The following is a 25,645-nucleotide window of genomic DNA, read 5'->3' as shown; positions in this document are numbered from 1 at the left end:
CCAAATGAGTTTTACTTAAAAATATATTTGCCAAGGTTGAAAGAGTTGCTATATCTGTAAAAATTGTGACAAATATCCATCAGTTCATAATTTTGGGGGGTTTTTTCGTCATAGAGCAACTTATATGAAATATGAAATATGATAGTGGGTTTATTTGTTATTGTCATTAAATGTGTGATTATAATCTCTGATACTTTTTGAATGTGCATTACATGTTGTACTATTGTTCTTTATTTAAAAAAACTGTTACTTTGTGAAAATCATTTGCTTGTACTCACAGTGGATCATGGTCAGGTTTGAAGAGGAAATGGATATCATTTTTAGTGAGAAACCTTTGTATTCTACATTTCCTGAGTTGACAGAGTGTCAATGATTGTAAGCTATATATTTTTGGTTTTTAAAACTCTTTTATTATTGTTTTTGCTTGCATGTGCAATATACTATTTCGGTTTTATATTTTCTCTTCATTTTGTATTTGAAGCATATGTCACCAGCATTGAGAAGATTTTCTTTAACTTTTTTTATTTTGCAGTAATATAAGTTTAAAATATATTTGCTATAATGTTAATGGATGCCCCAAAGCTTGAGACTATAAAAATGATGCCATTGATTGTTTTAAAAAGAATTCTGGGACTTTGCTTAATGATTCTGTCTGATTCCAAGACAAGAGAATACAGAAAGAGTCATTGCACAGTGCCAAAGAAACACAAAGCTAAACTCCATAGTGCCTATCGAGCACAAGGTCAAAGAGACCAACCATCAATGGAATTCGTGAAAAATTTGAGCCAAGACAAGAGGACTTCAACTTGTTTGGGGTTTGAGGTTGTGGCTGTTTAACATGTGTTAAAGGGAGATCTTCCTTGTCCCAAATTCTACCAATTATCTCAAATTTGGCTCCTACCTGGCTCCTATAATCTAATCCCTTTTCTGTCTTTCATGGTATGGCAAACTTTCTGTAGTCCTGGTAAATGGGTAGATTGGATAAATGCTTAATTGCTTATATCATTTTAATTGGGCCCTAATTCAAGGATCTATTATAGGTTTATTTTCTTTTACTTAAAATTTTTACACAAAAGTCTTTGATAGTCTATATTTCATCCAGAAATTATTTTTTAATTTGGATTTTTAAAATATTTTTTATTTCTCTTGCCAATTGATTCATATACCTCATAACTCAGCCATGCATCCCTAAGTGATCCTATGTTTTTCAACACCCTCTTCAGGGAGGAATGCATTGTTATTATTTTAAATTGAAAATTTTAAATTCTTTTTGAAAGTAATTTTAGGTTAAATAACATGCTATCTCTCCAAATCCAGAAAATGAACTCTTCTTAGAAAGCATGAAGATTCCTCCACAGACCACAAGCTACATCAAGAAGATCCAGAATGAACTTTGGGTGTGGTTGATTGAACTGAAGGTTGATTGAATATTTAACTTGAATGTATACTCTTATGCCAAAAAGGGGCTTCCCCCTAACTGGCTTTTTGTCAATACACCTAGCAATTATTGGTTTTGTTTTCTGTTCCTCTCTTATCCTCAAATTACTACAATTTCAAAGTTGGTATGTTTACAAGACCCACTGGAGAGACTAGTCTTCCGTGAGTCTCAGGGGAAATGTATGATTGAAAATCTGGTACCCTAAAAAAGAACTACATATCCCAAGAGCCCACACTTCCTGTAATTACATACTTCCTGTAGACAGAGGATAAAGGGCATGGGCTTTGGAAGCTCCTCCTCTCTGATGTAGAATCAGCAGTGATGGTGGTGAGTGGGGATGGATAAAAATGGCTAACCAGCCATGGGCACGTGGTCTTTATTTTGTATCTTCTTTATTCCATGATTTCTAATGATTTCTAATAATAATATTATTATTGAGATTTAATTTTAACTTTTACAGTACTACATCATCTTATAGGCCCTTTTTTATTCAAGTAACTTTCTAGATTTCTCTAGAATCATGTGTTTGTATTTTAAAGTTCCCACTCAGCACTCATCTTTTATTCAGAAATACTGGAAAGTCCTTTTTGCCATTAAAGATTGCAGGGAATATTATTCTTGATCATATCTTTCACCTTTTGGAATATCGTAGTCCAAAATTTCTACCCATTTCCAATGTATTATAAGACCTCCTGCCATTTAATATGGAAGCTTCCACATTTCATATGATCCACATTGTGTTTCCTTTAAATATATCTTTCCGTATGCTGATAGATGTTTTGTCTTTGAAGTAGAAGCCTTGGATTTTACTTATGATATTCCTGGGACATTTTCTTCCTAAGTGTTTCTTCCAGGAGGTATATTATTTATTCTGTTTTCAATTTGTCCTCTGGTTCTAAAAGAGTTTTAATTCATGATTTCCGATAGAATCCAGACTTTTTTTAAAATCATAGTTCTTAGGGAGTCCAATGATTCTTATATTTTCTGTCCTTGCTTGTTTTCAAAGTCAATTTTTATATCAAATACCTTATATTTTATTTTTAAATCTTTCTATTTTGCTCTATAATTTCTAGCTATATCAAAGAGTCAGTGTTTTCTCTTTGATCTTTTTTTAGTTTTCAGGTCACCTATTACTTGAGTTACATCTATTACTATAGTATCTCACTTGATTAAGGTTTAGCCTTTTCTCTTCTTTTCTTCCTTAAAAAAATCTTTCTTGGGGGCAGCTGGGTAGCTCAGTGGATTGAGAGCCAGGCCTAGAAATAGGAGGTCCTAGGTTCAAATCTGGCCTCAGACGCTTCTGTGGGACTCTGGGCAAGTCACTTGACCCCCATTGCCTAGCCCTTACCACTCTTGTGTCTCTTGTCTACCTTGGAGACAATACATATGCTGTGATACTTTCTAGTATTTTCAATAAGAACAGGTATTGTATTTTGTCAAAAGCTTTTTCTGCATTTATTGAGATAATCATGTGATTTTTATTGGTTTGGTTAATGATATGGTCAATTAGATGGATGGTTTTCCTAATATTAAACCATCCTTGCATTCCTGGTATAATTCCCAGCTGATCATAGTGAATAATTCTCGTGACAATTTGCTGGAGTCTTTTTGATAGTATTCTATTTAAGATTTATGCATCTATGTTCATTGAAAAGATCGATCTGTAGTTTTCTTTCTTTGGTCTGCCTGGCTTTGGAATCAGTACTGTATTTGTGTCTTAAAAGGAGTTTGGTAAAACGCCTTCATTTCTTATTTTATACAAAAATAATTTGTATAGTATTGGGATTACTTATTCTTTAAATCTTTGATAGAATTCACTTGTGAATCCATCTGGCCCTAGGGATTTTTTCTTAGGAAGTTCCTTGATGGCTTGTTCAATTTCTTTTTCTGAGATGGGATAATTTGAGCATTCTATTTCCTCTTTTGTTAATCTAGGCAATTTATATTTTTGTAAATATTCATCCATTTTACCTAGATTGATGTATTTATTGTCATATAATTAAGCAAAGTAATTCTTAATAATTACCTCATTTTCCTCTTCATTAGAGGTAAGATCAGTCTTTTCATCTTTGATACTGTTAATTTGATTCTCTTCTTTCTTTTTTAATTAGATTAACTAGTACTTTGTTTATTTTATTTTTTTCAAAGTAACAACCACCTAGTCTTATTTATTAGTTCAATAGTTCTTTTACTTTCAATTTTATTCATTTCTTCTTTACTTTTTCAGATTTCTAATTTAGTTTTTATCTGGGGATTTTTAATTTGTTATTTTTCTAATTTTTTTAAGTTGCAAGTCCAATTCAATGATCTCTATCCTTTCTAGTTTATTGGTATAGGCACTCAGTGATATAAATTTCCCTCTGAGTACTGCTTTGGCTGTATCCCATAGGTTTTTATATGATGTCTCCTCAGGGGTATTCTCTTTAATGAAGTCTGTAATTTTTTCTATGACTTCTTACCTCTTTTGGGGAATTAGAATATTTAGTTTCCGATTAACTTTAAATTTGTCTTTCCATTGACCCTTATTAATTATAATTTTTACCACATTATGATCTGGAAAAGTGGCATTTGTTATTTCTGCTTTTCTGCATTTGTTTGCACTATTTCTACACCCTAGTATATGGTCAGTCTTTATATATGTACCATGTACTGCTGAAAAACTTTGTTTCTTTTTATACCTGTTCAGTTTTCTCCAGATATCTATTAACTCTAATTTTTCTGGCATTTCATTTACTTCCCTTACTTTTTTCTTATTAATTTTTTTGTTCAATTTATCTAGTTCTGAGAGGGGAAGATTAAGATCCCTCACACGTATGGTCTTACTATCTATTTCCCTTGAGTTCCTTCAATTTCTCCTTTAGGAATCTAGATGCCATGCCATTTGATCATAAATGTTTAGTATTGATATTATGTCATTGTTTATAGTACCTTTTAGCAAAATGTAATTTTCTCCCTTATCTCTTTTAATCAGATCAATTTCTACTTTAGCTTTGTCTGGAATCATGATTGCTACTCCTGCTTTTTTTACTTCAGATGATGCATAATAAATTCTGCTCTGGCCTTTTACCTCGAATCTGTGTGTATCACCCTGCCTTAAATGTGTTTCTTGTAAACAACATATAGTAGGATTCTGGTTTTTAATCCATTCTGCTATCTGCTTCTTTTTAATGGGTGAGTTCATCCCATTCATGTTTAACATTATTATTATTATTAAATATGTATTGCCCTCCATAGTGTTATCCTCTTTAGATCCTGCTTTATTCCATTTCACTCTGTTCCTCCTCACTAGTATTTTGCTTTTTTGTCACACCTCTAGTTCCCCCTCCCTTCAATTACTTCCCCCCTTCCCTTGCCTCATTCCCCTTCTACTTCTTTGTAGTGTGATAGAATTCTATACCCCACTGACTATACTCTTTTCCCCCCTCTCTGAGCCAGTTATAGTGAGAGTAAAATTTGAGCATTGCCTGTCTCCACTCTTAACCTCTTCTCTCTGTATTGATTTTCTCACCTCTTTATGTTATATAGTTTACCCCATTCTATCTCTCCCTTCCCTTTTCTCTCAGTACAACCCTGTCTTTCAGATCTTTATTGATTTTTATATGTAATAATTAAAATTGGTTGCCAAATATAAGTTAAAATTTTGATTTGACAAAAATAACAATGGTAAAAAAATTGTAGTTGCCATTTATAAAAGTTTAAGTTAAACTATGAGTCAGTAAGTTGTTAGTAACTTTATTTACAGCAAGGTAGAAATATTTAAGTGGGAAATGTAGGAAGGAGGTAGAAAATATCACCTAGCTAAAAATACCCTAACTCCTAATTCTAGAACCTCTAGATTGCGAATATGAATCTGAATGCAAATCTCACCAGAATCTAAAGTCCAGATCAGGAAGCCAAAAACACTGAAAAACCACTGAGAACCTTCAGTGAACATGAGGCCAAGGCCACTAAGAAAGAAGAGAGTGAATCTCTCTCAGGTTCTTGCTTATATACAGTTTTATCCACCTCTCACCTCTCCTTGTCACATCTTGGAATCAATTACAGCCTTTCAATTTGCCTGGCACTGCTGGGGTTTGGGGGGAGGTAGTAATAGTGCTTGTGGCCTTTTAGGGTATGAACATTCTTTGTTAGTGACTTATTAAATGTTAAATAGAGATACTTTAAGTTCTTGGTTGATTAACTTAAAATAGACAAAGGGAATAAAAATTCTCTTTCATATACATGTCATTCATATGCATACTGTGGGATTTTAATAATAATAATAAGAGAGAGAAAGGAAAAAAGGTTCTTTCAGTCAAGTGAGCAGAGCAAAGAGAGACAAAGACTCATACTTGCAGCACTTTACCAAAAGCACAAGCTCTGATAAAAGATCCCAGCAGTGTAGATCTCAGTCAATTTATCTCCTAAGCATCCTTAAGTAAAATGAAGACAAACTTAAAAGGATGCTGGGAATGTAACTCAGGTGTTTCAAATTTTCCATCTGCACAATACATATCATATGATATATACATATCATTCCATATCATCACATTTTCATATACATCATATCACCATATATCATCATATACATCATATCATAATCAGCTTACTTATCCTCTCTCTGAGTAAATTCCTTCTATCTTGTCTACTACTAAAAGTAATTTTTGAAAATTACAAAAATCCTTTTTCCATGTATACATACAAACATTTTTACTTTAATGAATCCCTTAAATTTTCTCTTTCTTGTTTACCTTTCTTGCCTTCTCTTGTGTCTCATATTTGACCATTTTTTGTTTAGGTCAGGCTTATTATGATTTTTAAATCTCTATCTTGCTTGGTCTAGCACCCAAAATTGTGCACACCCACACTACATGGGCATGTACTAGTAAATGGCAAATCAGAAATAACTAACTGCCCACCTGGGCTGCCCCAAGCCAAGCTTGAGCCATCATTGGCATGTGTGAGGTACAAGAAGTAAGGTAGAGAACAGCCTCTGGAGTTCATTCACTTCCTGTGGACAGGGCTAGGCACGAGTTCGTTCTAGGAGCTCAAGGAAGGAGGAGGCCTGCAGGCAGCTTTCCTTCAGATCTGTCATGTGAGTGAAGGACTGATTCCCTTCTCTACCTTGGCCTTCCAGGCCTAGGCTCCCTCTGGCTCTGCCAGAAGGTTGAGTTAACCTTTTTCCCTTTCCCCTTCTTTCCTTCTCTCCCTCTCCTTCTTTCTTACTCCCATTGTAATTAAACCACCATAAAATTCCATACTGACTTGAGTGTTTCATTTAGGAATTTCATAAGTGAATTCCTTGGCGACCTTAAATTAATATATACTAGTCTTTTAAAGTGATTTCACTATCACAGTTTTGGCTGACCACGAGGTTTATCGAGTCCCCTCAATAAATTTCCTAAACTTTCTTGCCTTTCACCCTACTTTCTCCTCACTCAGTCAGTCCTTTTTACCAGCTAACTTGGCTTAAAGACACAGCTGCCAGAACAGGTGAGTATAAAACATTTTTTCTCTCTTCTCTTTTCTCCTTAAGTTAAATTGGGATCAGCAGGGTTTTTTTTCCCCCTCCTTTTAATCTTAAGGGGGCAGCTGGGTGGCTCAGTGGATAGAGAGCCAGGCCTAGAAATGGAAGGTCCTAGGTTCAAACCTGACTTCAGATACTTCCCAGCTGTGTGACTCTGATAGCTAAATAAGTAGCTAAATCTAATCAGCTGACCCTTGTTGATTAGCAGCAAGGAAACTCTGGAGAACTGAGTCCTGGCCTCTCTAGTTTTAAAAATTTAAGTAGGCTTTGCTCAAGGAGAATAGCACATGGTCCTAGCAGTTTTAGCCTGAGGGCTAAAGAAAGATCGCTGGGGACCCTCCCATACACACTTTTGAAAAGAAGGAGTCTTAGCTCTACCCTTTGTTTACAGTCTTCTCCCTTGTAATCAGTCCTTTTCATAAATCCTCTGCCTCCAGGTATAGGGTTTTGTCTTCCCTCCTCTTTATGTGTGACCCCCCTCCTGACCTTTAAAAGGCCTAACCTAAGAGAAAAGAAAGGAGAATTTACAACAGAATAGGCCCTTGGCAGTAGGCAGTAAAGAGAGCCACCTATTGACAAGAGGGAAAAGTTACAGGTGACTTAGTAATTGACTATTTTAAAAAAAAATGTGGATGCAACCCGTATATAATTTACTTAAGAATTGGCTTGTGAGCTCAATAACCAGGTTTATGAAACTACTAGTAGGTATTTCTATAAGATGGCTCTTCTCAGACACTCTATGGCTATACTTGATCCTTGCACTCCTCTTCCTTGGATTTGTAATTGTTGGAGTTGTAATAATATATCTAATTTCTTCTTTTATTCCACCATAATACTTCCTATCATGTTCAATACCTCCCATATTCTCTCCTACTGCCTATTAGAAAGGCATTTTATTCCTTCTACCAATAGTATTCAAGAGTGTCTATCTTGGGGGCAGCTAGGTGGCTCAGTGGATTGAGAGCCAGTCCTAGAGTTGGGAGGTCCTAGGTTCAAATCTGGCCTCAGACACTTCCCAGCTGTGTGACCCTGGGCAAGTCACTTGACCCCCATTGCCTAGCCCTTACCACTCTTCTGCCTTGGAGCCAATACACAGTATTGACTCAAAGACGGAAGGTAAGGATTTAAAAAAAAAAAGAAAGAAAATGGATCAAGAAGCCTAGAAACAGGAACACCAGATAATTTGGATAGAAGTTTATTTCCATTGTGGGAGGTACCCACCTTTAATAAAGATGGGAACTTGGTGTCTGTAAGACACTATACACCTTTTAAACCTGACGATTTAGAAAAATTCAAGCACAATGTTCCATCATTTGAGGCAGAATCAATATTAATTATAGAAAAATTAGAGAATATAGTCAGAAACTTTGACCCCTCTTGGTTGGATGTGGAAAATTTGTTAGATACATTTCTGACAAAGAGAGAGAAAAATAATGTCATCTCTCTAGCTAATCAGAAAAGAGGTAATTAGCACACCATTGGCCAACTGTAGATCCACACTGGAACCCCAATGTTACATAAGATCACACAAAACTAGCCCTGGTCAGAGAAGCATTATTGAAAGCCATGAGAGATTGTTCTGATAGACCTGAAACATGGGTAAAATTTGAATGTCCTGACAGGTAATTAATGAGATGCCCTCCCACTTTATGGACAGACTTATTAACGTAGGAACTACATATATGGACCTTGATTTGACCAGAGAAAAGGACATTAAACATATGCGCAGGCAATTCTTTAAAAATTGTTGTTCAGTAGTAAAAGACTACTTTGAAACTAGCTGTCCTGATTGGGACTCTATGGACCTCGAAGAACTGAGGAAAGGAGCAACCTATGTCTATAATGGCCATGCAAAAAGACCTGAGACTCACAATAAGTCAGTGAATGACTTAATGAAAGAAATTGAAAGGCTACAGGAACAATTGAAAAATAAGGGAGAGACCATAGCCCCTTTGCAGGAATCCACAGATAAATCTTTAATATGCTCTTTCTGTGGGAAGAGAGGCCATGAAATGATAGTCTGTAGGAGCTGGCTACGGAAATATGGAAATAACAACTTTAGGAATAATAACTATAGGAACCACAATGACAATCAAAATAATGACAGTGCTCCAAATGCGGAAAATGATAATACCCAACACAATGCCCAACAACAATATATAAGAAATGGAGCTGGACCACACTACACTCAGGGTGAATACCCCCAACAGCGTGGATGATTCCAAAAACCTGCCCAAGCATCTTTATGAAGGTGTGAAGGGGGGGTGAGGGCCTTGTAATCAACGAATGAAACCTTTTATTTTCCAGACCCTGATATATTAATGCCAATAATCCCTATACATTCCCCCCCCAAATAGTAAGGAACCTCATGTCACTTTAAAGGTAGGAAATTCATACTATGACTGTCTTTTGGACACTGGAGCATCTAGGTCAGTTTTGGTAAGCAAACCAGGTGGAAAATGTGATTCTATTGGCTCCCTAAATGTGGTAGGTATATCAGGAACACCGTTAAAGGTCCCAAAACTTTCTCCTTGCATGGTATGCATGGGACCCCTAACTGTTGAACATTCTTTTCTTTTAATTCCTGGATCCCCCACAAACTTGCTGGGGAGAGATTTACTATGCAAATTACAAGCCACAATAATGTGTGCCCCAGATGGCTCTATGTCCTTAGAAGTGCCCGAGGAATCCTTAAATTTACTTCCTGTACTTCTCTCAGAGAGCCAGGAGGCAAAGGAGCCTCCCACCTTTGAAATACCTACAGATATACCAGAGTCTCTTTGGGCCACATCTTCTACTGACTTTGGCTTACTTAAATCAGCTGTTCCTGTGCAAATAAAAACTAAATCCAGCCCACTTCTTTGCATTCCTCAGTATCCTCTCTCCAAGGAGGCAACAGAGGGCATTACCCCAATAATAAACTCATTTAATTGACCAGGGAATAATATTCCCTTGTAAATCTGAATAAAACACGCCCATCCTGCCCGTTACAAAACCAAAAAGGGGGCCCGATGACAAACACCTCTATAGATTCGTACAGGATTTGAGGGCTGTGAAGAATCATGTTATAAAGAGACACTCTGTAGTTTCCAACATCAATACTGTTATTTCCTCTATTCCTAGCACAGCTACATTCTTTACAGTAGTGGACTTGTGCTCAGCCTTCTTTTCCATACCCATACATGAGAACTCCAGGCATATTTTTGCTTTCACCTGGAATGACTCCCAATTCTCCTAGTCCAGATTGCCCAGGGGTTATGTAGAGAGCTCGAGCTTATTTGCACAAATTTTGAGCCAAGATACGGATAATATAAAATTTAAAAACAGAAAATTAATAAAATACATAGATGATCTACTCTTGGCTTCCACAGATGCAGAAGCATGACAGGAAGGTAATAAACACTGTCTTTTGGAATTGCACAAAAGAGGACATAAGACCTCAAAGGATAAAGTTCAGTGGTGTCTCCCCAAAGTAGAATATTTGGGGTTCATTCTGACAGCTGGTACCATTCTATTTCTCCCGAACAAATTTAAAATATTAAAAAATTGAGTGCTCCTACCACTAAAAAACAGTTAAGAGCAATTCTGGGAGCAACAGGGTTTTGCAGACAATGGATTCCTTGCTATGCGGAAATTACTAAACCCCTTATAGCACTAACAAAGGATTCGATTCCTGAACCCCTCAAATTAGAGCCTGAACACTTGTCAGCTCTATCAGAGCTAAAAAAGGCTATCCTGTCTGCCCCTGCTCTAGGCATCCCAGATTACAAGTCATTTACTTTGTATGTACATGAGTGAAGAGGAGTGGCTTCAGGTGTTTTAACTCAGACTTTGGGGCCTTCTCAGTGCCCAGTTGCTCATTATTCAGCCCAGCTGGACCCAATAGCTTTAGGAGCACCCCCATGTCTTAGAGGCATGGCTGCTACAGCCTTACTGGTGACAAAAGCCGTTGATCTAGTATTGGGATGCCCATTAACAATTATGTGCCCACATGAGGTAGAAGCATTGCTGCTAAGACAGAGAACACAGGCATTTTCTGATCAATGAATTACAAGGTATGAAATAACCTTGCTAAACAATGAAAATATTACTCTGAAACGCTGTACAACCCTTAATCCTGCCACCTTGCTTCCAGATTTACCACCTTCAGGAAAACCATTACACAGTTGTGAATCACTAGTGTCCATGGCAGAAAAGCCTCGAGATGATCTCTTGGACACTCCCTTAAAAAACTCAGACCTGGTCATATTTACTGATGGTTCTTCTTTTATGAGGGATGGCATACGTTACACTGGAACTGCTGTAGTCACAGAATTTGCCTCTGAGTGGTCAGCTTCACTGCCCTCTAACATTAGCGCTCAAGGGGCAGAATTCATAGCTCTAAAACATGCCTGTATAATTGCCAAGGGTAAAAAGGCAACAATGTATATGAATTCTAGATATGCTTTTGGCATTTGTCACTCAGTCGGGATGCTATGGCTCCAGAGAGGATTTTTAACCTCAGCTGGAAAATCCATAGTTAATGCAGAAATTATTAATGAAGTTCTTTCTGCTCTCCAGCTGGCTGAAGCCCTAGCTGTAATTCATTTCTCTGCCCATGCAAGTGGCTCTGATCTGTCTCTAAGGGAAATGATCGAGCAGATGCTGCTGCAAAGCTAGCAGCCATAGAAGGGCCTGAAATAATTTTAACATTAACAACCACTGATGACTTAAATTTATCACTTTCCTATAATGAAAAGGAAGTGGAAAAATGGAAACAAAAATTCAAAGCAAAACAGATCAATGGAGTTTGGGTGTCATCTGAAGGAAAACCCCTGCTCCCTAGAAGTTTCTATCACCAAATTTGCCAATCTGTTCATAATAATGGCCACTTTGGTACCCAGGGCATCATGGACTCTGTTAAGAGAATATGGATAGCCCCTGGTATAACTACCATAGCCTCTAAGTGTGTTCAGCCTGCTCTACCTGCCAGACATATAACCAACACGCCTTTCGTGGAAAAGCCTTTGGTGGGTGTCCTCTGGCTTACACATCTTTTGAGCACCTGCAGATAGATTTCATAACAATGCCAAAGGCTGGACAATATAAATTTTGTCTGGTCATAGTAGACCAACTGACCAGATGGCCGTAAGCATTTCCTGCGACCCGAGCCACAGTGGCTTTTGTTGCTAAGGTGCTTTTAAAAGAAATTATTCCTCACTTTGGCCTACCAGCACGTATTGATTCCAATAAGGGAAGTCATTTTACTGATTCTGTTCTAAATCAAATATTTTCTTGCTTGGGAGTAACTCTAAAATTTCATGTTCCATATCATCCCCAGAGCTCAGGCCAAGTAGAGAGGATGAATAAAGAACTTAAGACTATGATTGGCAAATTATGCACTGAGACCCATTTAAAATGGCCTGAAATTCTCCCTCTGGCCCTATTTTATCTTAGAAGCAGGCCTAGAGGAGACTTACATATTTCACCATTTGAGATGCTTTTTGGACATCCGCCTATACAGGCTAAGCCTTTCTCCCCGGCTTATACATCACTATTAGGGGGAGATATTACTATTGCTTCCTATATACAGGAATTACAGCACAAACTGTGTGAGCTACATGAATCCAGAACTGCAGTACAAGCCAGACCACTAGACTTCTCACTTCACGACCTGAACAAAGGAGACAACGTATATATATAAAGAACTTCCAGCATACAGGAGCAACTCAGCCTTCATGGGAAGGACCATTCTAAATATTGTTAACTACTCCAACATCTATAAAGGTTGGAGAAAAGGGCTCTTGGATTCATTTCTCACATGTAAAGAGAGCATCTTCTGTTGAGATTGATTGACTGTATCCTATACATGCATTGGAGATAACTACCCATTGACAAGCGGAACTGTTTTGTTTTGTTTTTAACACATTGAATCCCTGAATTTATTTTTTCCCTTTTCTCTTTTTCCTTATTTTGTTATTATTTTTCTTTTTTATTAAAATATTTATTTTTCCCTTTTCTCACTTCTATGTACTCAAGGTACATACAATCAATATTAATTTTTATTCCACAATAATATTAGTTTAAATATATATACTTGCTATATTATTAATACATACCCAAACAGCTTTAGACTATGGGAACCTGCCATTTGTTGATAATTGTTGTGGGACTATGATTAATGTTTGTGTCTGATTCTAGGAATGGGATCAAAAAAGGAGCACAGAGATAACCTGAATAATGCCAAAAGAGCTCACAGGTCTACAAATCAAAAACCAATCCAAGTAGGATTGATGCACCTCTAAGCCAATACTAAGGACTTGAACCTAGTGTGAGACTCAGGGTTGCAACACTTGACATACATTAAGATGTAGGCCTTCCCTGTATCCACACTCTTTGTGAAAATACTTACAGACAAGTACCAAAGGTTGGCTATCATCATGGTTCCCTCTATCCCTGAGAATGAAGGTAAAATCAGACCAGGGAATGACACTTCCCTATTAAAATAAAAATCTGGTCCTTTTTCTCTCTCCTATAGTATGGCAAGCTGTAGCCCTGGCTGAAAATGGGTAGGTAAAAATTACTGCATTCTGTCCTACAAATTACTTAACTGGACCCCAATACAGGGGCCTGTGAGAAATGTATTCTTGTTTTCTCAAACTTTTTTATACATAGATTTTGATATTTTGATACTGATTTTTAATTCTTCTTTAATATATATATATAAAGGGTTTAAATTTTTCCCTTAATTTTTCCCTTTTTCTTTTGTTTTTTGTTTTTGTTTTTATTTATTTTCATTTTTGTTCTTGTTTTTCTTTTGAATTAACTCACGCACCCCCATAATTAAACCTTGCATCCTCAGCTGGACTGAGTGTTTTTTCAACACTTTCTTCAGGGGGGATTGTATTTTCATAAATTCCAAGATTTAAATTTTGTTCAAGATAGATCTTCAGATCAGAAGCTTGCTAACTAACTGAATCCAGAGAATGAACTGTTTGCAGAAAGATACCTAAACCCTTATACTACAGGAAGATCCAGAATGAACCTTGGGGTGCAGTTGATTGAACATTTATTTTGAATGTACACTCTTATGCCAAAGGGGACTGCCCCCTAATTGGCTTTTGTCAATGTGCCAAGCAAAACATTGGTTTTGCTGTCTCTCTCTCTCCTCTATTTCCCCTTATCTACAACTATTGTAGTTTTCCTCTTAGAGGATAAAAATTTGTATACCCCTGCAGTTGGAATTTTTGGGGGGTGCAGGATGCTTATGTTTAGTGATCAATTGGGGAGACTAGTCCCCCAATCATCATCAGGGGGGATTGTGATTTTTTAAATCTCTATCTTGCTTGGTCTAGCACCCAAAATTGTGCACACCCACACTACATGGGCATGTACTAGTAAATGGCAAATCAGAAATAACTAGCTGCCCACCTGGGCTGCCCCAAGCCAAGCTTGAGCCACCATTGGCACGTGTGAGGCACAGGAAGTGAGGTAGAGAACAGCCTCTGGAGTTCATTCACTTCCTGTGGACAGGGCTAGGCATGAGTTCGTTCTAGGAGCTCGAGGAAGGAGGAGGCCTGCAGGCAGCTTTCCTTCAGATCTGTCACGTGAGTGAAGGACTGATTCCCTTCTCTACCTTGGCCTTCCAGGCCTAGGCTCCCTCTGGCTCTGCCAGAAGGTTGAGTTAACCTTTTTCCCTTTCCCCTTCTTTCCTTCTCTCCCTCTCCTTCTTTCTTACTCCCATTGTAATTAAACCACCATAAAACTCCATACTGACTTGTGTGTTTCATTTAGGAATTTCATAAGCGAATTCCTTGGTGACCTTAAATTAATATATACTAGTCTTTTAAAGTGATTTCACTATCACATTATTCCTAAGGAATGCTTGGAAGTTTTCTATCTTATTGAATGACCATTTTTTCCCCTGAAAGAATATACTCAGTTTTGCTGGGTAGGTAGATCTTTTGCATTCCTGAATATCATATTCCATGCCTTATGATCCTTTAATGTAGAGGCTACAAGGGCCTGAGTGATCCTAAATGTAGCTCCATGGTATTTGAATGGTATTTTTCTGGCTGTTTTTCCCCTTGACTTGATGGCTCTTGAATTTAACTATTACATTCCTGTAAGTTGTCAGTTGAGAATTTCTTTCTGGAGGTGATCTATAAATTCTTTTAATTTCAATTTTATTTTCTTGTTCAAGGATCTCTGGACAGTTATCTTTGATAATTTCTTGTAATATGATATCCAAGGTTTTTTCATCATCATGGCTTTCAGGTAGTTCAATAATTCTGATTGTGTCTCTTAGATCTATTTTCTAGGTTGATTATTCTTTCAATAAGATATTCCATGTTTTCCTTTGTTGTTGTTTTTATTACTTTGATTCTGCCCTATTATTTCTTGATTTCTCATAAAATCATTAGTTTTTTGATGGTCAATTCTGATTTTTAAGACCTGGTTTTCCTCAGTTAGTTTTTGATTCTCATTTTTCAATTGACCCATTTCTTCTTGTATCACTTTCATTTCTTCTTGCATTAGTTTCCTTTCTTCTTGCATCACTTTTCTCTACCTCTTTTCCTCTCCCCACTTTTCCTCTACTTCTCTTAATTGGTTTTGAAATCTTTTTTGAGCTCTTCCAGACTGTGTCCATTCCATTTTTTTTTTACTTTGCATGTATTTCCTTTGCTTTTACTGTCCCCTTCTGCATCTGCACCTTGCTCTTTGTCTCCATAATAAGTCTTTAGAGTTAGGTGCTTTTTTGGTTGTTTGCTCATTTTTCCTATTTTATTATAGATAGGCTCTGTTTTCTGGGAAGTTGGGCTATCCTCTTAAACTTCAGTCCTTCCTTGATGCTATTTTTGGCTTATTTTCTGGGTTGTTACTAGTTTACCAGACGGTCTGAGGGTTGAGAACTCTAATAGTCCCCTCCAAATGCTGATTCAATTGAGCCTTTAGATCCTGATAGCTTAAAGACTTTCCTCAGGCTTGGGTGTAAACTTTTGATCCCACTCTGTATTAATCAGGTCAGGTGCTAATCAAATTCTAGCCTCAGGCTTTGGCTTAATTTTTTTTTTTTATCTCATGGTGTTCTTAATTCAATCAGGCACACCCTTGATTCCCCTATCCTGGAGCTCTGCCCTTAGTTTTGGGCAAAGAGATCCCCAGAAGGTCCCCCTGAGAACTGTGTCTTTACCCCAAAGCACAGATTATGCCCTTATCCCAAACTCAGACTGGGATTCCTGACTTCAATCTGGGCCCAAGTAGATCAGTCCCCTTCAGCCCAAATTGTCCTGGGCTGGGACTCAAGACTTATCCACAGGTTTGAAATTTCAAGGGGTGTGAATTGGCTTGGACCACTACTTGCTCCTGCAGAATCTCAGGGTCTGCCCACTAGATTGGGCTTAACCTTTGCTCTTGTCTTGCTCTTCATTCACTGCTATGCCTCCTTCTAGCTCTACTCCCCTCTCATCCCAGTTCCCCAGATGGTCTCTACCTGCCTTTTGGGTTTCTTCTCTTTTTAGGGTTGTTTTACTTGGTCATTTTGTTAATTCCTTGTCTCCTGTATCATTTTGTGGCCATATTTTACTCTTGGTCAGGGAGAATTTTCATGGTGAAACTGTGCTGCCTTCTAGTTACTCCTCCATCCTATAAGATACTTTTCTACAACTTCTCTATAATTTTTACTATTATTTACTATAAACCTATACCAGATTTGTTCACTTTGTAAAGGAATGTGCATTTTAGGATTTTAAGATTAGATTCTGATAATTTTCATCTTAATACCATCATTAATGATAACCATTTTATAATCTATCCCAATTCTTTTTCTGTACAAAGCAGAAAAGAACAAGGTTACTCTATAATGCAGTGCCTTTAGGAAGATAAGCAAGTTTGTCATTTCATTAAGAAAATGTGGGTGTGTATATGCTTCAGGTGATTAAATCTAAAAGTGGGTGAGGGGAGAGTCAATCAGGGGTCCCCAAACCTTTTACACAGGGGGCCAGTTCACTGTCCCTCATATCATTGGAGGGCCGGACTATAAAAAAAATAAAAAAAAAACAAACTAAAAAAAAATAAAAAACTATAAAAAAGGCAGCAATATTCACAGTGAGGAATCCCCTCCCCCAGATCTCTACTCACAATGCTAATGTCTCCCATTGCACAGCCACATAATCCTTTGCATGGCGAATAATGCAGAGGATTATGTCACCAGAAGTAGTATTATACATGAGCAACGCTGCGCTTTGTGGCACTGCCACATGCAGTTCTCTCACTGACCAGCAATGAAAGAGATGCCCCTGCCAGAAGTGCAGTGGGGGCCGTATACATAGCATCAAGGGGCTGCATGTGGCTGGCGGGCTGTAGTTTAGGGACCTCTGGTTAATCTCATCTTCACAGGGAGGAAAGTTGGGAGAGGAAATGTGAACCTTGAAGCATATACAGATATTTTTTGCGTGTTTCTTATTCAACCATCAAGAAACTTTGGGAAGCTGGTTTTTCAGTCATAAATGGCAAAGAGGTTATGTATTATATAATTTTTTTTAAGTCTTCTGCTTGAATGCAAAGAATTTAAGACTTAGGTGGTTCTGAGCCTAAACTGAAAAGGCATACAAAGGGGATGACCTACCTATTTCTCAGTCTCTTTCCATTGGGTTTATGAGGAAAAGGACCTACTTTGATATGCTAGATAAGGAGACTAGATACATCCTTCTCTGCAGCCACATGTTTTGGTGAGCAAATGGTACCTTTGAGATTTTTGTATTTATTCTATTTTTTTTCTTGGGTACATCTCAGATGGGAATGCCCAGGCAACCTGTTAAGTTTTGAGGATCCAGAATTTCTCATCAGTAAGTCCCATTCAGAAGTCCCCATTTTCTCAGTGAAATAAGTAATAAGACCTTCAACTGAGATATGTAGTTAAGGTAGGCATGGAAACTTTAGTGAGGAAGAGAAAGTGTGGAATAGCTTCTAGGGAAAACAGAAGAGGAAATCAATTAGAGAAAGGAAAATGCAGTTACTAAGAGCCTACTATGTGCCAATACTTTCATAAATGCTTTACAAATGTTGTTTCATTTAATCCTTACAGTAGCCCTATGCGTTATGTGCTATGTTATTGTCCCAATTTTACACTTGAGGAAACTGAAGCAGAGAGATTAAATGACTTGTCCAGGGGAACACAGCTAGTATGCATCTGAAGCTGGATTTGAACTCAGGTGTTTCTTCCAGTAATCTATTCCCTGTGTCACCTTCTACTTTGCTATATCAAGGGTGCAGCTGAGATTAAACAACATAAGTTTGTGATTTATTCAGTCAGCATTATTATAAGGTTTCCTCTGTTTAGCAGTTTGTGGATTGGAACAGAGAAGATAAATAGTATCTATGATCCAGGTTTGAAGTTTAGCATGAATGATCAAGAGGGCAAGGGATTCTAAAACAAAAGACACTGGAGAGTAGAAATAATAACTATGGTTTGAGATTACAGAAGGAAAAAAATGAACAGGGCAAAGTTCTGATAAAAATAATGAGAAGTGAGGGGGAAGCTGGGTATCTCAGTGGATTGAGAGCTAGCCCTAGAGATGGGAGGTCCTAGGTTCAAATCTGGCCTCAGACACTTCCCAGCTGTGTGACCCTGGGCAAGTCACTTGACCCCCATTGCCTAGCCCTTACCACTCTTCTGCCTTGGAGCCAATACACAGTATTGACTCGAAGACCTAAGGTAAGGGTTTAAAAAAATAATAATGAGAAGTAGAGAGATTGAAGGCCACAATGAAAATAAAGAATAGGTTTAGGAGAGTAAAGAGAGATTGTTCATTTCAGTCACCCTGTCTCTTGGTCATCCCATTTAGAGTTTTCTTGGCAAAGATACTGGAGTGGTTTGTCATTTCCTTTTCCAGTTCATTTTACAGATTAGGAACTGAGGCAAACAGGGTTAAATAACTTGCCCAAGGATTGGGCAATTGTAAGCAATACTAATCCACTGTAGTTGAATATAGGAGACACAGGATCAGAAGATTGAGATTGCAATTTATTGGAGAAGACAAGAGTTGGTGGCATCAAGCACATACAATAATGGGAGTGGACTTAGCTAGGAAGGTTGTACCTTCAAGAAATATGTGGAAGTCTGGAAGAGAAGATGGGTTTGGAAGGGAATATTCTGAGTTCTCTTCAAGCCAGATGAACTTGAAATGTTTCTAGAACCTTCAGTTTGAAATGTCTGAGAAGTTCTTATCTTTTCCAATTAAAGACTTGTTCAGATGTACTTTAAATTTTTGACTGCTTAAAGGAGGAAGCTTTGTAGACCTTCTTTGGGAAGATTTACAGGAAATTGTTCAGAACTTCTATTGACCCAAGGACATAATAAGCTGGATATCTTGCTTTCTGCCTTCCCTAAACAAACTCCTCACTATGGACTTTTTTCTATGGGTTTTCAATTCCTGGGAAAGTAGGATCGAGTGATAGTAATAGCTAGCATTTATTTAGCTCCTCAGGGTTTACAAAGCATTTTACAAATATTTCATTTTATTCCTTATAACGACTCTGGGAGGTAGGTAGTATTATTATTCCCATTTTACAGATGGAATACAGGTAAAAACGGTGAGTAGCTAGCCTAGGCACACAGCTAGTAAATGTCTCAGGTAAGATTTGAATCCAGATCTTCATGACAAGTATACCACTCTTACAGTACTATTCGCCTACCCAATTAAGTGAGCATAATTCAGTCAGTGATGGTTGAGTAGTTTATTATACTCATTTTTCCTAAACTGTTTCCCCAGGCAAAATCAGATGAGGACTAATCTTTTTAAAAAAGTAGAAATTGCAGTTATGCAGGTGACTGAATTAAATACCTGTTTTTGAAAACAATGCAAATATACTTGGCAGGATAATTTAGAGTGAGGACCTTTTATTTATTCCTCTGGCGTGACACATCGATATTTGAAGGCTATCGACTATAATAAATGCTAGTGTTTCGTGGTGACAACCGTTTGGTCTCTCGTTTTCCCCCCCTAGTCGTAACCATTTTTAAGCCGGTTTCTTTCCTTTATTGGCTTCGAAATGCCTTCTATATTACTCTATTTCAGGACCAAGGAGCGCTCGAGGCATTTTCTCTGACGCGAGAAGACTTCCCAAAGAGCAAGAAGAGCTAGACTAGCTCAGCTCTCGGCAGATCTCGACCAAAGACCATTTGATGCTTTCCGTTTAAGAGCCCTGTGTGTCCAAGCTATTCTTCCTCCTGGCTCTTCAGAATTTGGAAATGGGCTGGCTGGGAGAAGAGAAGGAGAAAAGGGAAAAGCACAGATTCCTTCAGTCCCAGAGCCAGACAAAGATAAGGAACAAACCCTCCCCTCCCCCCCCGCATCCTTAGGACCACAGAGTCTAGGGGGGTGGGGGTGGGGAAGAAGACAGGATTAGCAGCGGCTCAGCACCCAATCCGGGTGGCGTGATTTGAGGTGCACGAAGGGCAACGGACAGTCCAACCCAAACGGCCCCGCCCCACCCAAAAGACAGCTTCTAGCCGAAGCGGGACTGGAAGCCCCTCCCCTATGCCGCTTCTCCTCTCATCGTCCACCCCCACCCCCGAGTCTGCGCTAGACAAGGGGGAGGCGGGCGCTCGCGCGGCGCTCTCGAATCACGTGCCTTGGCTACTGCCGCGATTACCCGCGGCCACCGTGCGCCCCTAAGGGCGGGAGGCAGCCATCCCTGCGGAAAAGCGCGTGCCTCACGTCCAGCCCGTCCCCGGCTTCCACCGCCTGACCTCCGAATCCTATCGCGTGCCCGCGGCTCCGCCTCTTTCCACTCCCTCCTCCTCCCTCCACAACCCCTTCCACTCCACTCCACTCCCCTTCGCGGCGCTCCCCGCCCTGGGGGGTGGGGTGGAGAGATGGGGCGGGGAGGAGCCGAATGCTCGGACTCTGGAGCTGCGCGGGCCACCGCCTCCTCTGGCGTCACGGCTCTTCCCCTCCCCAATCCCAGACCGCCCACCTTCCCTCCTTCCCTCGACCCCTCCTCCTGCTCCCCACCTCCTTCCCTCCTTCTCCGCCCCCTCCCCCCCCCCCCCGGTCCGTGCAGTGACTTAAGCAACGGAGCGCGGCGAAGCCCATTTTTCCCCTTCCTCGCAGCGCCTACGAGCCCGCGGCTCGCCTTCCCCCACACGTCCTCCGTCCCGAGATGAATTGTGCGGCCGAAGCCGAGTTCAACATCCTTCTCGCCACCGATTCCTACAAGGTACCGGGGCTTGGACTGAGGGCAGGTGACGGACGGAGAAAGGAGGGTCGAGGAGTCGCGGACTGACCGGGAGGAGAGGCTGCGGCCGCCAGGGTGATGGGTGGGGGGCGGGCGGCGCTGCGGAGGGGGCCAGGGGCAGGTAAGCCGGCTTGGGGCCCGGACTGAGCCTGGAGTCGAGGCCCGGGGAGGCCGCTCTTGCTGGAGATGGGGCAGGTGAGGTCGGGGCTCCCTGACTGCGATGGATGGGGAGGAGGCGGGGCCTGCTGGAGGGGAGGGGAGGGGATGGCGGGGTGACCCGGGGTTCGGGGAGGGGGCGTGGGAGGCCGACCGAGGGGGAGCTAAAGGGAATCGCGCACCTTTGGGGACCCGCGCCCGGGCCTCCTCAGGAATGCGCCCCTTTCTTTCCAGGCAGGGCCTGAGGGAGGGAGGGCAGGCATCCTGCTGGGGAAGCGGGTCAGTTAGGTAACGGCTGCGGCGCCGGCGGTGGTGGAGAGGCCGGGAATCTGCCCATGCCGTCCCCCCTCCCCCATCCAGCCCAGGGGTGGTGGGGACTGGGGTGAGCAGGGCTTCTGGGGAAGGGGTTGCTCTCCAGACTTTCTCTTCAGTGAAACCAGTCACTTTTATTTTATTTTCTTTTACCTTCCCCTCTTTTAAACTAGTCCCCAAAAATTCTGATCTCTGGCAGCAATTGTGTAATCAGCAGGTACATCCCCTTTAGGAAGAAGGGGTGGGAGGAAATAGGGGAGGAACGTGGTGGAGAAGAGCGCTAGGGTATATCTATGGATTCTGACTTCGTACCCCAGTGCTTGTCTCTTAAGTTGCGGTTGCTTTCTTATTATAACCCTTACCTCTAATCCACTGGACTCTTCCTTGTTTCTCTTTAAGTCTGTCATTATCAGCAGTGGCCTCTGCCCCAGAAAGAGACAGAAACTTAGGCTTGTTACTTCTAGAAAAAGAAAGTTAGGAAAGGAAAGTGAAACTAGTGGAGCACTGAAGGCTTATGGAGTTAATGCTAGAGGACACACCATTTGTGAGTATTTCTTATTAAACACGTGTACTGATACTGCCCCATTACTTAGGCTTTCAAAAATATAGAGAGATGTCTGATAATGAGTAAATCTGGCATAAATTATTGTACACATTGTTGAGCCTTATTAAAGTCTGACATTTCAGGCACGTGCAATACTGTTTGGAGAAATTCACCTTGGGAAATGTAGGGTTTTAACCCATTAAGATGGTAATTTAAATATATTTAACTACAGTTCCTTTAACATAGCTACTGTAGCTGATTCATTTAGTCCTAAAAGTTATTTAGAAGCATGTTTTACTTTGTGTAAATCATTCTACTGTTTCTTTTCTGTTTGCCCTTAACCTGACAAATGGCTTTAACTAGGTTGCTTTTTTTTTCTGATTCTGAAATTTAAATGTTTTGGAGACCTAAAATTCCTGGGTGGATCATTAAAGTAAGGCTTCTGAACTTTTGAATAGTATGTCTCTTCATTACCAAGAATTTATAGGATCATAGATTGAGAACTGAAAATGATTTTAGAGGTAATGTAACCTCCTGAGGAAGCTTAAGGCCCCTGGAGGCTGTGACTTAACTGAAGTCTCACAGTAGTAAGCAGGAGCTCTGATTCCAAAGTTCATCCTTGCTCTTCCATGTTGAAAAATATTGGGTAAATAGCTCATAACTCAAGAACAATACAAACTACTGGATTGCAGTTTCATTAGTGAAGACATTTTCAGTATCTTCAGTGGTTATTAACCATCCAAGTGTTGTCTAAATTTCCACTGGTGGAAGGAGTAGGAGAATCAGAAACACCTCAATTTAAAACTTACTGCAGACACTTGGTAGCTGTCACTTAACCTTTCTCAGCCTCAGTTTCCCATTTATTAACTGGGGATAATAATAGTACCTACTTCACAAGGTTGTAGGGATCAAATGACACAGGGTATAGATAATTTTGCAAAACTTATATAAATGTTAGCTATTATATTTTAGTGATTAAATCCAAAAGGATTAATTTCTTAACTTAATCTTTAAAATCTAAATATTTTAATACAGGATAAATGTGGGTGTACTGCTCCCATTAAAATATACAGATACAAACGAATGAAAGATTGATGTAACACTTCACATACATTTTTTCCCTTTAGAGCCACCTAATAAAAGCTAAATATGCCAATAATGTATTTTTATGATAGAATTAATATGATTTCATATGACTTAGTCGAATTGTAAACTATATTAAACTAATATTTTTCTAATCTCCTGACAGGGCAGACTTATACCACACAATTTAAAACAAAAATTATAGGATGTTTGAAATAAGACCATAGAGTTAATTTAGTGTAAGTACCTTATTTTCCAAATAAAAAAACAGACACAAAAGTTACTTCCCTTAAATTATACAGTTGATTAATGAATGCAGTGTTAGATGGGGGATTACAAAATACAGGTTCTATTTCCAGTTCAATGTTTTATCCATACACTTGGTTTCTATAAGGTCTTTAAACTTATTTGCTTAAATAAAGTAATATACATAAATGCTATATGAACAGCAATTAGTATTATTATATTATGATCTTTATTCTTGAAATGATGTAATGTATTTTTCATTTAAGGTTAAAATGACTTATTTTGCACTATACAGATGTTTTGAAACAAATTTCATGTCATAGCTGTAATAATAACTAACAATTATATAAAGAACTAAAGTTTGCAAACAATCTTGTCAGATAGGTACTACTTTTGTTCCCATTTTACAGATAAGCAGCTGAGGCTTAGGAGAGAATTGATTTTTCAGTTATACAGCAAGTATCTGAGGTAAAATTTATACCCCAGTCCTTCCGATTCCAAATCCACTCCTCTTCCACTTCTCACTATTAAACTTTATATAGGGGGCATTTGGGTGGCTCAGTGGATTGAGAGTCAGGCCTAGAGACGGGAGGTCCTAGGTTCAAATTTGGCCTCTTGACACTTCCAAGCTGTGTGACCCTGGACAACTCACTTGACCACCTTTGCCTAGCCCTTACCTTCTTCTGCCTTGGAACCAATACTCAGTATTGATTCCAAGGCGAAAGGTAAGTGTTTAAAAACAAAAAACCAAAAACTTTATATATACCTGATTAAATGCTGATGTAAAACTGAGTACTTTATGAATTCTACAAACATCTTTTAATCTAATGATGTAGGTATAGTTTTCTAAACTTTGATGGTCATTTCTTTCTTTCTTTTTTTTTAACCCTTACCTTCCATCTTAGAGTCAATACTGTGTATTGGCTCCAAGGCAGAAGAGTGGTAAGGGCTAGGCAATGGGGTTCAAGTGACTTGCCCAGGATCCCACAGCTGGGAAGTGTCTGAGGTCAGATTTGAACCTAGGACCTCCCATCTCTAGGCCTGACTCTCAATCCACTGAGCCACCCAAATGCCCCCTTGATGGTCATTTCTGATAGTTACCAACTCTTCTGAGTCTTTTTCTCATGGCAATTGAGAGATAATAATTCAACTAATAGAGTGGGAAAAGCCCTCCCATTTTAAAAACTCAACTTTTTTGGATTGGCATAATGAACAATTGCCTGAGAGTAGTTTGTATGTCCATAATTTGCACAGAGAATTAGTTTTTTAGTGAAAGCCCCTCAAAATTCTCTTGGGTTTATATGGATATAGGGCTGCTGATTCAAGACTAAAAGTTATTTTGTACTACATGTGTTATGTTTATTTCTGTAACCTCTTTACCTGATGATCTGGCTACTACACTTTATCACTTATTAAACAAGTAGATTTTAAACATTATTACTATATGTGTATCTTGGTTGTTTTTCTCCTAAGAATCTCAAGGTACCAGGACATTAGGACCTCTTGTCTTTAGCATTAATCATCATGCCAACAAAATGGGAAGGAAATGAAGTAACCTACTTGAGCACATTTGAAGTTTGCTAGGCCAGGCAGATGTTTAGTGGAGACATGCTTGTTGTTGGGCACTAGCAAACCTTGGCATTAGGAAACCTTAAAAATGAACAAATTTTATTCTCCCCTAGAATTTGATCATTGAACACTTTTTCTTAAAGGATTGTCTAAGGGACTTTGATTTCTCTAATCTGGACTTCAACATACTCTACAGGGTTATGACCTACTTTACCTTGGTTAATAAGGGTAAAAAGGTTTAGCTGGAAAAATTTAACTCTTACTTGAATCTTCTCATATCATACACAGATGAAATAATTCCCCCCCCCCAGAGATCAGAGCTGCATGTTACCTAAAACAGTACTTGGTCGATATATAGTCTTAAAAGAGATTTGTTATATAAATTCAATGTCAAATATGCTTGGTCTTTAACTTAGGTTATTCTAAAAAGTCATTTAAGTGGCTTTTTTACAACTTAGAATTAATTTTTAATAGAAACAATGTTTTAAAGAGTAGGTTCTTAGGATTCTGAATTCTTAAAAGGAAGGTGGTTAGCTCAAGGAACTTTAGAATTAGGGAGATTTCAGACAAT

General features: G+C 39.0%; 1 protein-coding gene and 1 long non-coding RNA gene across 4 annotated transcripts in view; one reads left to right on the top strand and one right to left on the bottom strand.

Annotated features, from left to right (window-relative positions):
• Positions 1-19,804: 19,804 nt before the first annotated feature.
• On the bottom strand, positions 19,805-21,665 carry LOC103106460 (uncharacterized). The gene is made up of 2 exons (XR_008912241.1): positions 21,503-21,665; positions 19,805-20,184 (listed from the first exon to the last, which is right to left on the bottom strand). It is a non-coding gene; the product is annotated as an uncharacterized LOC103106460 (long non-coding RNA).
• Positions 20,558-25,645, top strand: part of NAMPT (nicotinamide phosphoribosyltransferase) — a 49,888-nt gene continuing 44,800 nt past the window's right edge. The window contains exon 1 of one of the 3 annotated variants that reach the window (XM_056799518.1): positions 20,558-21,146. In XM_056799518.1, coding sequence (XP_056655496.1) covers positions 21,090-21,146 — 57 coding nt within the window. In that variant the 5' untranslated portion in view covers positions 20,558-21,089. Of the gene's footprint in view, positions 21,147-21,195; positions 21,360-22,005; positions 22,177-25,645 lie in introns of those variants that run through there. The other 2 variants (XM_056799520.1, XM_056799519.1) reach the window with 2 other exon arrangements.

This window comes from Monodelphis domestica, chromosome 5, assembly GCF_027887165.1.
Source record: "Monodelphis domestica isolate mMonDom1 chromosome 5, mMonDom1.pri, whole genome shotgun sequence".
In the NCBI taxonomy this organism is placed as follows: Eukaryota; Metazoa; Chordata; class Mammalia; order Didelphimorphia; family Didelphidae; genus Monodelphis; species Monodelphis domestica.
Note: the sequence above shows the minus strand (reverse complement) of the source record. Positions and strands in the feature narration are given on the sequence as shown.